Source organism: Oryzias latipes, chromosome 13, assembly GCF_053564925.1.
Source record: "Oryzias latipes strain Hd-rR chromosome 13, Olatipes_Hd-rR_3.1".
NCBI classification, from domain to species: domain Eukaryota; kingdom Metazoa; phylum Chordata; class Actinopteri; order Beloniformes; family Adrianichthyidae; genus Oryzias; species Oryzias latipes.
In genome coordinates this window covers 19,317,433-19,331,311 of record NC_136249.1, presented here as the reverse complement: position 1 = coordinate 19,331,311, position 13,879 = coordinate 19,317,433, and the positions used below count along the sequence as shown (strand labels likewise).

The 13,879-nt window shown below is 39.2% G+C and overlaps 1 protein-coding gene across 1 annotated transcript; it reads right to left on the bottom strand.

Moving 5' to 3' along the window:
• Positions 1-1,541: 1,541 nt before the first annotated feature.
• Positions 1,542-13,396, bottom strand: abhd15a (abhydrolase domain containing 15a). The gene is made up of 3 exons (XM_004075444.4): positions 12,575-13,396; positions 5,660-6,012; positions 1,542-3,852 (listed from the first exon to the last, which is right to left on the bottom strand). The coding sequence occupies exons 1-3, from the start codon at positions 13,064-13,066 to the stop codon at positions 3,243-3,245; spliced, it is 1,455 nt and encodes a 484-aa protein (XP_004075492.1). The 5' UTR covers positions 13,067-13,396; the 3' UTR covers positions 1,542-3,242.
• Between the last annotated feature and the right edge of the window lie 483 nt (positions 13,397-13,879).

Here is a 13,879-nt window from a genome sequence, read left to right as displayed (position 1 = left end):
AAAAAAAATTAACTGATAACTGAACTCATCCAGCACTGCTGCACTGGTGAGCGTTTACTAGTGACCCCAACTTGGGGTGACCAAAGCTAGAATGTGGAGTTGCCTTCAAAAAACAACCTGTTTTGAACTTTATGTTTCATGCTTTAACAAGACCACTACTGTTGCCGAGTTGTAATACATCACAAAAACATTTACTCTTGGTTATACTGGTAATTGTGAGAGTGGAGGAGTGATTATGTATTCAAGCATCTTGAGCCCATGAGTTCCCCAGTCCTTATTTTTGTCAAAATGCATCAAACTCATCAACATAGTTCAGATGCTTTTCTTATTCTTCTACTTACACAGGTTTTTCAATCATTAACTGATGTTTGCTAAAATTATTTTGGGTGGAAGTATGCGGTGTTTGTATTCATTCCACGGCTGCAACCTTGATAACTCAAAACCAACGTCAACACCATTGCATGCTGGCTGGATTCAACCATAAATTGACAGAACAAAGGAATAAATCCTAAAAATTTATTTCCAACAAAACAAATCTTAAATATCCATTCTTATCTTGACATAAATGTATATTTAACCCTCAAGCTCCTTGAATGAAGGTATTAAATATGCAGAAAAAATGTAAGTTCATGTCAGAGGTTATTTCTCACTATGCAACTGTGAAGTCTTCTGTAGATAATGGGTATGTGCAAAAATACCACGTAAGTTTGGATGACTGTATGTGTGTGTATGCGTGTGTGTGCAAAGGCAAAGATGCATGCAGACAGTGTGTGTCTGTGTACACAGTTATGTTCCAGCTGTTTAATTGGATAAGACTCGGTGGGTATAAAAAACACTGCAGAGAAAGTCACACAGACAAGCATACACATCCACGTCCACTCAGCATGAAGTAGCTGTGGGGAGTGTGCTATAATAAGGATGATTGACGTGATTTGCCAAGACTAGAGATCGCATTTTTACTGAGATATGTGGTGCATAGTGTGCAGCAAGCTTGCAATAACAGGAAATGTCGACACCGAAGGAAAAAAAAATAAGTCTATCAATAAAGTGTCAACAAATTCTTGTCATTTTAAATTTTCCTTATTGTAATACTTGGATAATTAATTTATTTCTACATCATATACAAATTACCTATAACTATGACAATACTTTCTATTTTTTTTTAAAAAAGGATAGCAGAACACTTTGTCCATATGGCTAATGGGTGAGGATTAAAAACTCAGTTTTATTTCCATTAAAAATGTACCACCTTTGTAAACAACATGCAGGAGAGGACTTTTTTGTAAGACAGTGTTAACATTTACTAGAAATTGTTCAAATATTTTTCTAAGCATTAAAATGTGTGAAGGTTTGCAGATTTACAAAGGAATACAAGTTTGTAACTTTGAGAACAAATTATAGTTTTTGAAGAAAAAAAAAAAAAAAAAAAATCAAGGTGAACATTTTTTCACGTCATGAGAAGGATAAAAACACTTGACCGTGGCTTTCATAATTCATGCATCAGAAGGTCAATTGTTTTTAGAGCAAAACAAACTGCAAACTTTTTACTCAATTTGCAATCTTTATTGACAAAAAAAAACAAGAAAAAGTACAAATATTTATTTTTCAAGGAAAAATGTTTCTCAGAAAGTGTAATATGTCTTCAACTGAGAGTTGAAGATTGACACAGTAACAGTATGGGCCCCACTGCTTTAATCTCTTGAGCAGATAAAGGCAAAAGGTCCTAAAGTCTGAGAGGCGACAGAAAATGAAAAATGCCTTCAGCTACAGAGTTTACTGAAAGTTCAAATCTCAAGTTTTTATTTTAAAAGCTACTACTTTTGCCAACTTACTTATTTGGAGTTTCCCCTTGGCATCAAGTGTTTTACAAACCTTTTTTTTTACTTTACCTCCAATTATTTTTTTTTTAAAGAAAAATATATAAACAAAACACAATCAAATTTTACAGCCACTTGTAAAACAATAGTAAAAAGGCACGGGCATACTACAAACTCTGGAATTTAAAACGGAAAAAAAGATCATAAATTAGATAACATAACTGATAGAGCAAGAACAATAGATATTTAGAAAAGTGGATCTGGTGAAAAACATGAATGCCCAAACAGAATTTATTGTGAACTTCAGTGAAAAACAAGTCTTGTTGGTTGGGTATTTCTTTTCTGATGCATTAATTTCCATCAGGCATTTCAGATATACAAATAGATACTTGAGTTACTTTAAAAGTCAGTACCTCTAAACCCTAACATTTTTTACTAGTTCTGAAATGTTTACATTTCAGCTGTTGCAAAGAAAATGATGTGAATGTTTCATTTTCTAAATCCAAAAGACACAATCTGTTATAACCCAAGCAAACTCTGATCTTCAAGATCTACTACCACCCTGCCTGTTTCCAACTCTCTCTGCACTTCTTGTAGTTGATCACCTGGATCAGGTGTGTTCAGCTATCAGAAGGAGGAGTCACTGGACTCACAGGGAGGCTGGTAGATCGTAAGCACCAGTGTTAGGCATCCATCCAAGGCAACTGGGATAAACAATTGCACATGACTAAAAACATAGGATTATAGAATTGACCTGTAGTCCTTGAACTTTTAGACTTAATCTTAAAGAAAAGAACAGCGCCTTCACAATGTCTTTTTTTCGGGGGCATCAGTGAATGTTTCCTCAAGATACGACAAAATCTTGTTTTTCTAATAATTTGAATATACATTCACAGAAAACAAACAAACTGGACTGGCTGCAGTTGTAAACTAAGGAGTAAAGAAAATGTGATTTTTTTTTTTTACATCAAAGAGAAATAGTTGCACCATTGTACTATGGCGCACCTAATCAACAATGGTAATATGTTCACACCATCAACATTTGTATGCAGTTTCCACAAGTAAATTAAATTGCTATGTTCGATGGTGCAAATGGAAAGATTTAGTATGGAATGCTCCCAAATTTTGTTTCACAAAATACTGTTTATTTTATTCAAATAGATAAAGTAAATTAAGGCCATCATTAGTGCTACATAGTTTAAGAATCAGCATTTCTTAACGTTTGTTTTGTGCACAAACATGACAATGCACATTTGTACTGAATTACTATCAGTGATGTCTCATCAGCTGATGTCCGGGGAGGCACAGATTTACAGTCCTGAATACATCACTGAAGAAAACCGAAGATGCATTTGAGAGTGCTTTTAATACCCATCACATTGCGGACATACAGCGTTCAAAACTTCATTTTCCATTTAGCTTCGATCATCGTGTGTAGGACCTTTGCCAGTTGTAAATGGCATGTATGTTGTGAGAACACGCAGGGACTCGCTTACATGTACTGATACTGCGATGCCGGAAAGCTCTTCCAGCTGCACCCCCAAGCCCCCGTCTCTTTGCAGCGAGCTGCTTCGACCTCTCCTCTACGCTGAAAAAGTCTGTTGTTGCCCTGAAGAACTCAAATACAGCTCTGTGGCTCCAGTTGGAAACACAGCCTTCCATCCCAAAGTATGAAGCAGACGCACCCAGATCAAAGGCTCTCTTCTCCGGCTGGGTGCAGAAACCCAAGTGACCTCCTCGTTCAGTTAGAAGAAGAAAAAAATGGGGGTTTGTTTCAAAGAGTTCCAAAGGTATAGTGGACTGGGCATCTCCCCGCACAGGGTCATCCTTTGCACACACACTCAAAACAGGAATAGCCACCTCGTCTACATCTCTAAGGGGTTCATTGCGTTCCCAATAAGCATCCCAGGCACCTGATGTAATGCTGAAACTGCTGGTCCCAGTTTGACAGAATAATGCTTCCTCCACACCACGCAGAGAACAGCTGGAAAACAAGGCTTCCATTTGCACAGTAGCAGCCAGAGCTGTCCTGTACCTGCAGCATGCAAAACAAGCACACACGCAGAGATTAAACACGGAAAAGTGAACAAACAGTAAATCAATTTCCAAAGGCTGAACAGGCCTCATGTTCTCTAATGGCCTTGATTTGACAAACTTCAACTGGGTCACAACGTCCACTAAAAATCAATATCTTGATAAACAGCTCATCTGTTGCTGTAGTAACTCAATTCATTTTTCTTGTCTTCAATCAATGGTCTATGAGTGCTTTTGTTTTTATTCTTGTGCTTAAAAATGGAAGACGGTGAGGGGGAAGGGGGATAAAAACACCCATATCTTAAATGATGTAAGCTGCATTATGGCAGCAGAGGCAGGTATTCCACCATCACAGCTAAATATAAGTTTGTTTTTTACATCCATGTTGTTTGGAGCTTGTCTATTTAGAGTTTTGATCATGCGTCGGTTGCCTCTGACCCCTAAAGCTGCGTTCACACCAAACGTGATTGGCGCGGCAAGGGCATCCAGTTTCAATGTTAAGTCAATGAACAGACGCGACCTGAGGAACTGCGGCGCCAACTGAGCGTCAGACGTGATGCGTCAGTCCAGTGCGATTTGAGCATCGGGGTGCGATTTTGGTGTTGCGCCATTCTTTGATAAAGAAGATGCGTTGTGTCAACTAGACTCAGCTTTGGGTACATTACCTGTTTTATGATGCGATCAGCAGGTTAAATCCAAATCCAGCACAGGGAGAATCAGATTGTTCTTGTCCTGAACTGTATGATATTTTTCTTATTTGAATTGAAACAAAGACATCACCTAATCATATTCTTTTTATTTTTACCCTCTTAGGACAGCAAGTCTTCAAACTGGGTCACAGAGACACGGAAACACTTCTGAAATCGGCCATAATTCAGATGCAGTTCCTGCGGTAGATGTTAAATGTCACTGTACTGCGAGAATCTCTGAATGATCTCATGAACCCAGACATGGAGATGTCATTATGGATGCTTTTGAGAAGCTCTTTTAAAAAACAAAAAAACAGATCTCTAAACATCATCTGTGCCGTCTCTGTATTGTAAATGAGATACATACAGACACCGCTCCATGTAGAAATCAGTCTAAAAACATTTGGCCCTGGCTCTTCCCATATGCGTGAGGCGCGTCAAGATTCCAAACACATTTTTGGACATCTGTCCAACGGGAAATTTGCTGTGCGTCCAAATAGAGGTGGCCGATGCAAATTTGATGCATGAATTGTGTTTGGTGTGAACGTGGCATAAGACTGGTACTGGTATCCTTTTTGTCCAGTTCCCAGACGTAAACACATCAACTTACCCAGCTAGGATTTCACGCGTAGGTGAAATGTCCACACATAGGTGAAAATTGCATCATGCTACAAGAAGAAGAAAACTCAGCCACTTGTATTTCATTTCACTGAATGCTTATTTGCAAACAAACAAACAAAAAAGGAAAATCTTATGCATCTACAACAATCTTAGCTTGATGACCAATGTTATCGTTTTAAAGTGGACAGTGTTTCTGTGTTTTTTTCCCAATATTTGCCAAAGCAATATTTATGGAAAATTACAATACATGGCGAAAAAACTAAACGAAAAAGGAGAACCCACAGACAGCAAACCGGCACATCTGCAGAATTTCTTTTTAGACATAAAAACAAAGTAGATTTCTTTTAAATGTTATTGCGACTTGAAAATTTTGGATGAAATTTTGAAAATTAGATGAATAAAAAAAAAAAAAAAAAAAATCACTTAATTCTCATTTTATTATACACATGTAACAGACTGATCCCAGAGTTCCTTCCAAATGTTCAACCCCCTTCTTACCTGCTAAGGGACATCTTCTGGTACAGAGTTAAAGCCCATTGTAGTGGCCAGCACAGTCCACTCTCGAACCAGCTCTGGCAGCGGAACACAGGAGACAAGCATGCAGCTGCTGTCACATAGCTGGATGACCCACACTCCCCCAGGTAGGAGAGGAGGAGGCCAGATCCAGAGCTCTCGCTCACTGCATACAGTCGCCCTGCTGGCTGACGGTATCGAATGTAGCGCACAGCCTCGCGCAGATCGGTGGGGTCGCCAAACTGTTGCAGCTTGGGGGTGGTGAGGGGAGTGGCGTTTTGGCTGCGGCGGTTGAAGACCACTGGTAGGTATCCATGTGACAGCGCCACTTCACACAACTGCAGAGAGGAGAGGGGGACATTTATAAATAACAGATGGCCGCCTATCTCAAGTGTTAAAGGATGGTACAGTAAATTGGTTGGACGGGTATATAATTCAAGAAGTTAATTTACTGATCAGATTCTTTTTCGCTTAAGTCAGAAGTTCCCAAACCTACTCGGTTGCCCGTTTGTAGAGGGTTTGCCCTGAGACCAATGGGATTCATTGTAATTGTTGAAGAGCACTGATTTAATGCCTTCTCCGTGGCCTTTTGATTCATGTGGAAACACAAAGCAACTATATTCGTCCTAGATCTTTCTTAGGTGAATTACCACACTTTACAACAACTACGTTGAGAGGATAGCTGTGAGTCTACATGATGTCTCTGTTTATACTCACAAAGCACAGAAAAATCAGGCTTCAGTCTTTTTGTCAGACACAAGGAGAAAAAAAAATCTGAATAAGGAAACAATCCCTGCCAAATATGGCAAAAGAAGTACAAAAGTTAAAAATGGCAAATTTTAGAAAAAGTAAAGCAAAGTTTGCTTTAGGGAGGTTCTTTAGTGTGGAAATGAAACCAGATCTTCATTTTGCAAATGTCCAACCAATTATGGCAGTAATGCAGTGACCTCTATGAAAGCCCAAATTATATGCAAACTCAGCTGGGATAGGCCTCACAGAAAGCAGCCTCTAGATGCCCTTGAATAACACTGGGAGTGAACTTGACACAAGAGTTGAACAGTAATGAAATCCTATGATCTCATTCTCTGGCAGAAAAACAACAGTTCCTTCAGTCATCTGCTAAGAGGAAATGTTTAGAGCGGATGGTTTTTCATCTGCTCCTCAGTATGCGGAGACATTCCCAAGGACTGATAGAACATTAGGAAAACAATATTTTCTATAATCCAACAGAAATGAATCAATAGTTTAATATAAGAAATTGTGACATAAATTTTCAAAGTGATAAATTACAGAGTGACTTTAGTCTGTGGCCGGGATAGGCTCCGGCAGCCCAGTGACCCCAAAAGAGATAAAAACAGATTGGAAGATGAATGAAAATAGAACATAAAAATAAATGAAATATTTTTTTTAAATTCAAATGAAATATAAAAATAATACTAAAATTATTAATTGAAATAATAATTTTCACCAAAGAGCTCGTTAAACAGAGATGGGATGCAAGTATGACATTACTCAGTTCTTCTGATGGCATCCCAGTGAAGTCTACAAAAAAAGATTCTTTTTTTTAATTTTACTTGATTCTCATGTCAACACCCAAGCAGAAAAATGAGACAAAAGTATTTTTCTCAGACAGCATTATGGTTATGAAAAATATTTTTGATCGCTTTAAATATGAAAAATGCAGAGGGACTGCCAGCACCAATGCATTAAATATTTAACAGCTCCGTTAGACTGCACAGTTAGACATAGCCAGTTTCAAGGAGAAGCCAGAATACATCGTGCCACACAGTAGTCAAGTTACTCAGGTATGACAACACTTGCATATGAATCTCTGCTAAACAGAAACTGCTGAAATTTACATTCAGCTTTATAAATAGAGTTACCGTTTAAAATGTTTTAAAGCTTTTATGACACACTTCCCAATGTGTGTGAGAATGAACTGACTTGAAAAAATAAGCAAAAATCAGATAATTTCTACAAAGTGCTCAAAGGCATCTAATCCAAGCACAGCCACCCTGAAATATTTCACATTTCCACAAAAGAAAGAACATCTCAAGTTTAAGTATTTGCTTTGGAACACATATGTATTACTCTCAGTTTCAGTGGAGGAACAAAAACAAACAGCGCCTTCACCGGAGTTTATGAAATGTCAGCTTACTGACAAATTCCTTTAGAAGGGACTCCAGACTAGACAACACCTCCTGTCCTCGCTGCACACCACAAAACTTTACAAAGCCATTCTTCAGCTCAAATATCCCACAATGATGGAACAAGCTTATCTCACCATATCTTTAAAAGAAACAGTAATGAAATCCTATGATCTCATTCTCTGGCAGAAAAAAAACAGTTCCTTCAGTCATCTGCTAAGAGGAAAAGTTTTGAGCAGAAAGTTGTTTTATCTGCTCCTCAGTATGTGGAATCATTCCCAAGGACTGACCAAACATTAGGAAAAAAAAACATTTTCTATAATCAGAGTGAACAGTGATATTTGTGAGTGTCATGGAAATGATATGCTCGCCGGTCAGTAGTGGCACTCGGATGTTAACAAACATATTTAAAAGAAAGCTAAAATCAAGGCTTTTAAAAAAATGTAAAACTGGATATTTGCTGTCAAACGCTTTATATGTCTATAAGGGAGTTAAGCATTTTGGATGGCACTGGTAGTTCGACTAGTATGAATCAAAAATCTGTCTCTGATAGAGTTCAGTTAGGATGTCATCCAGTTAAAGCCATTTTGTAAGGCATCAGAGCATCTTATTACAAAAGCCCTCTCTTCTCCAAATAATCAGAAGCAAATATAAAAGAACATCCTTAATCAGTTTAAAACCCTGTGACAGTGTGATTACAATCTCAAAAAAAATGGATTATTACCATATCTATCTATATATGAATATGAATGATGCAACAATCATAATGTACATGGAATTTAGCTGATTAGCTGGGGAAAAAAAGGTAATTTTAAAAATTCAGCTCTTAGGGACTTCACCCCTCGACACCTATTGTCATCAAACCACTTCTGCCTTAAAAGTATCTTACTTTATCACCTAGTTGAAAGCAAAAACTCAAGTTCTTTTTTGTATAGCCAGAAATGAATTCAGACATTAAGGAGTTAAGAGAAATACTTTAAAAACAGTTACATTTAAAAAGTGGCATTTTCTTTTACTCCATGAATTAATCTAAAAACAAATATGTTTTAACCATTTATGGTTTTCTTTTGACTAAATATGAGGAAAGGTTGAAATTCTTCAAAGCCTCAGTTTCGAATAAGCAGCAACTTTTTGTTCTTCGTATACACAATAAATCACACAATGAACAGTGTTGCCACAACTTGTTACACAATTAACTGCAGAGCACACTTGGAGAAACAAAATGTGCGCAAGCACTCCAAGAGCACATATTTACAAAAGAGTTTAGTGTAAAAACAGCTGAGCCTTTCGGGAATGGCAGGAACAAGGTGAAACTTGCATTCCAATGACGCAAGCAGCGCGTGTGTGTGTGTGTGTTTTTAAGTCCCTCTTGCTGATTTTCACATAGGACACTGTGTTTTGACATCAGAGGCCTCACAAAAGCGTAGTTGCCATGTTTGTGAGTTTGAATGAACTTAGTTCACACTGCAGAGTTGCCACAGTCATTATGCTAGACTTTAGGGGATGTGATTTTTCTACAGACTTGACCCCTCAAGCTCCTGCTGGGAGGGGTTCCCTTTCAAAAGCAAAAAGAATTTTAGAATTTTACGGTCATCCTTTATTTATTCTCCTGGTTGGGTTACTATCATAGTCATGACAGGAGCCCATTATCAGCTTCAATTTGTCTTCTAAAATATAAGTTGACAGAACTTTCATGATTTTGTCAATTAGTTTCTTTGGCCACAATGTTGTAAAACATGATAAATATATGTATAAAAGAAAACAAAGTATGGTACCGACATGTATTTTTCTATCATTTATATTTGCTGTCATAAATGTGCACACTGAGAGAAGAAACACTCTTCATTTCCAGTAGGAGTGCACTTTTATTCATTCATTTATTCATCTTCTTAACCGTTTATTCCCTTTCGGGGTCACGGGGTTGCCGGAGCCTATCCCGGCCTCTTGGGCGTAGGCAAGGGATGCTCTGGACTGGTCGCCAGTCTGTTGCAGGGTGGAATATCCTCAATCACACATCCATTCACTCTCACACTCACACCTATGGACAATTTAGAGTTGCCAATCAACCTATGAAGCATGTTTTTGGACGGTGGGAGGAAGCCGGTTGATTCATTCATATCATAATTTGTGATTGACAAAAGTTGATATTGTTTCATTTAGAACGATCTAATTTACTGACCTAAAATCCATCCAGGACATCTTTAGCCAAAACACCAACCAGTGTGACTCAGATAAATACCTGGTTACTGAACAGTGCAGGTGAAGTTTTCCAGATTCTTAAAATTTCTTGTGTGTAATTTAAATGTGTGTAAACAAGAATTTATTTTTTTTTTTTTGCTGCCATCACCTGTGTGTTGTACGCTGTCATGCACTTGGGTATAATTTACTATAACGTAAAAATGACCATCGTGCATCAATCCAAATGGCATTTTCCAATAGACAGTTTTCCAATGCCTTTTTTTTCATTTTGAAACAATTTTATAATATCATAGGTCAATTTAGTTAATTATTTGCCACACACAGATTGATCTGGTTGGATCGTAGCAACAGCAATCGATTCATCAATTAAGTTGATTAATCGTTACACCCTTAATTTCCAGACAACTAAGCAATCGATTTCCATCTCTGGAGATCATCAAGTAAACAACAGTCATGCCACATGGAGGGAAACAAAAACTCATCACGAGCTGAAATGTGAACAATTTATGAGAAAGTGGCTCATAGTTTAAATAGAAATTCCAGAAATGTGTTATCCAGAAAGGAAGACCAGAGAATCTGGTGCGTCTATGCTAGTGGCATAGACGCACAAGTGCCTTCAAAAATAGATGCTCCCTGACCCGTCCCTGATGTGTTTGCTCACATTGTGACCATTTTCTGCTGTGGGCGTAATCAGTGACACAGGCGCTCTTAATTTGCATTCATTCCCATATGGCGCCCTTTCAAAGGCAACCGGTTGGCAGCACGTTCTAATCTCTACCATAATTGACTTCAAACGAAAAATAGATGCAACTATTTTTGTTCTATTATTTAAAAAAAATCTACAAAGAAATAGCTGCCATTTACCAATAGACATGTTTTTGCAGCACTAGTGCTGCTGGTAGTGACAGTGAACTTGCACTCAGAAGTATGACACGATGATGTCGATGCCCTAAATGATAAAAAATATACATCAGGCATTCGTGTGGCGCAGCTTTTGCTCTCTCGGGCCTCACAAGTCAAGCGTTGCTTTGTAATCCCTCACTCAATTACCTCTGTCAGTCTACTGAAAGAGCAGTTGAAAGACTGGTGCTGCTGTTGCATCTGCTCCCTTTCCTTTTGCTGTTCTGTTCTTTTTTCTTCTAAATGAGGTGGCCTTGGCTTTAGAACAAGCTTCATTCATTTTCAGAAGAGACAATTGATTTGCACCGTCTCCTTTCAATCACTGAAACTCTGCTACTTTAACAAGATGAAATAGTTCTTAAATGCAGAATAGGTGTTCAGAAGGTAAAGTCATTGATTCGTTCTCTCAATTTTAAAGGATTACATTTGCTTTAATTGATTTTTATTGTTGAAGTGAATGTCCTCATTTTTATTATTAAAAGTTTAAAAAAAAAACAAAAGGTTTCCCAAGGGGTCCATCCCCCATTTCTGGGAGAGAACAAAGACAGCGAAACTTTTTGTAGAATTAAGGTGACGGTTAAAAACGCTAAATGACATTAGATATTACAGCAACATGCAACACCACCATAATATCTTAAATTTACCAAAACGTTTCTTGATCAGTCAAACTTAGCTAAGTGGAACCGTGAGAAAAGGGAACTGAATGTCTTTAAAAAGGAAATTTAGTCATTCAGTCCAAAGTGTGTCAAAGATTAAATTAGTGTTATGCCAGAATCTAATCCCCTCTGTTAAATGAGAAAAGACATTGTGCTGCTCCCAAACATTAGTCCAAAATACACAAATGAAGTCATGTTTGTATTGCAACATAAATCTGAAAAAATAGGAGGATGTGCATCAAGCAGGCATCTGCTACTTCCAGTGGTGGAGAGTTCAAATCCCAAGTTTGACTATCCTTGGCCGATGCAAACCCACATTGCTCTCAGAATAGGAGATCTAAGTTCCTTTGGACAAAAGAATCTGCAAAATAGCTAAACGTAAAGACGTCAAAGGAAAAACAAAAGACTGTATTTTTAAAAACCTAGGCATGAAATAAATGTCTTACTTTCTGACCAACTGTTGACAGAGACAATAACAATGTGGAATACTCTGCGTCACGCTGGAATAAAGACAGCACGCTTCTGGTTCTCCCCAAAAATAAAGCATTGGACCACTGTGACATTTGTAGGCTGAATGCCTACAATGCCCATTCCAAAAGTAGCGTGATTATGCAAGAACGCAGTGTGGATTTACAACCTGTTACCACTTTTTGAACTGCATTTTATCAAACAAACGTCAACATGAATCATGACTTGTTGATATCAGGGGTGAGGCTATGGGGGAAGAAGGGAGGAAACTTCATCCAGTGTGGGTCCTTGGGCAAGACCCCTGCTGCTACTGCCCAACTATGTGGCCACAAGGGGTCCCCATTCTGGGTCCCCCCTTTAGCCAGACCCCACCCCGGATAAAATACAGGGTTATGTCAGGAAAGGCATCAGGCATAGAAATCTCTGCTAAACCACCTGAAATGTGCCAGCTCCGCCACCAGATACACTTTGATGTTTGGGTATTTTTTTCAGTTCAAGTTTGGAGTAGAAGCCGGCAATGCGTATTTTACCTTTAACAAGTTTCCTGTGATCTTCCCAAAAGAGTTGGGGATGATGAGCAGGACCGGGCTGCTGGAATGACTGGAAGTCCTGCGTCTCTTCTGGTAGGATGGCACAGCCCAGTCCAGCGCCACCAGCCCGTCGTCGCTCAGCTGCAGGTTGTCCCGCACGAACTGGACCGGGCTGTAATACGGCCAGCACAGCTCGAACGCGCTCAGGATGAAGACGCTGAACCGCCACGTCCAGCCCGCACACGTCGCGTAATCAGTGAAAGTCCTGCAGTGCTTCTTCAGGTAGTTCGCCAGCGCGGAGGGTTTGCAGACGAGTTCCACGGCGCCGCGCGCAGCAGCAGCCCCGGCTGAGGCGCGCCGCTCTCCGCTCCCCTCTTTCTCCTGTCTCTGAAACCAAGCATCCCACCGGCGCTGGCTGCCAAAATACTTGGAGCCCGGCAACAAAAAGATCACCAGGACCACAGCACACAAAGCCACAAGCCATCCCAGCATTTGGCACGGTTAGCGCTGGAAAAACAAGGAGAACACGAACGCTGTCTGACTCACTTTGATGAAGCTAAAGTTGACGCAAGTGTGTTCACATTCTGAGCCGCTGTCAGATCCACTAAGTGGTGAATATGTTTATCCACGCTCCACTCATCCAGAGCCGACAAAGAGCTTCTCATCCGTGCACGCTGGCCTACTTTAGAGCACGCCAAACAAGTGCGTTCACGCCCAACAGCTGAGAGACTGTAATCAACGCGTGCGATGTTGGACACGCCCCCACACCCAGCACCACCATCACCCTCCTCCGGTGAAGCAGGGACTGTGGTCTATCTGTCAGGGCGGACTTAGCAGTTCGGGGCCCCCAGGTGAAGAATAAAATGGGGCCATGTGCAGAGATTATATTAATCATTAAAACAATTCTTACTATGGTTAAAAATCTGTTGAATAACCTCACTACCGGTCCACTTTCAGACAGTATCAATGTCAAGAATCCAAATGTTTCGATAAGCATTTAAAAATTGAATTCACTTTTAAATGTTAAGACATGTATTTTATGTACATTATTTTTTCTTGGAAGAAACACAATGAATTTTTTGTGGGTGTTCATTTATTACCCACTCACTTTCTAGCAGGAACAAAGGCTTTTATTTTCTTCAATTTGTTACGTTTGGCTAAAAAAAAGGGGGGGGGGGAGGGGGACTCCTAGAATGATGGAACATAACAGAGCATTATAAAGTGGCATCAATAAAAAAATAATGTTTAAATGACCATTAGTAGCCCCTCCTTTTGCACTTCCTCTCCTTTTCTGTCAATTTTCTC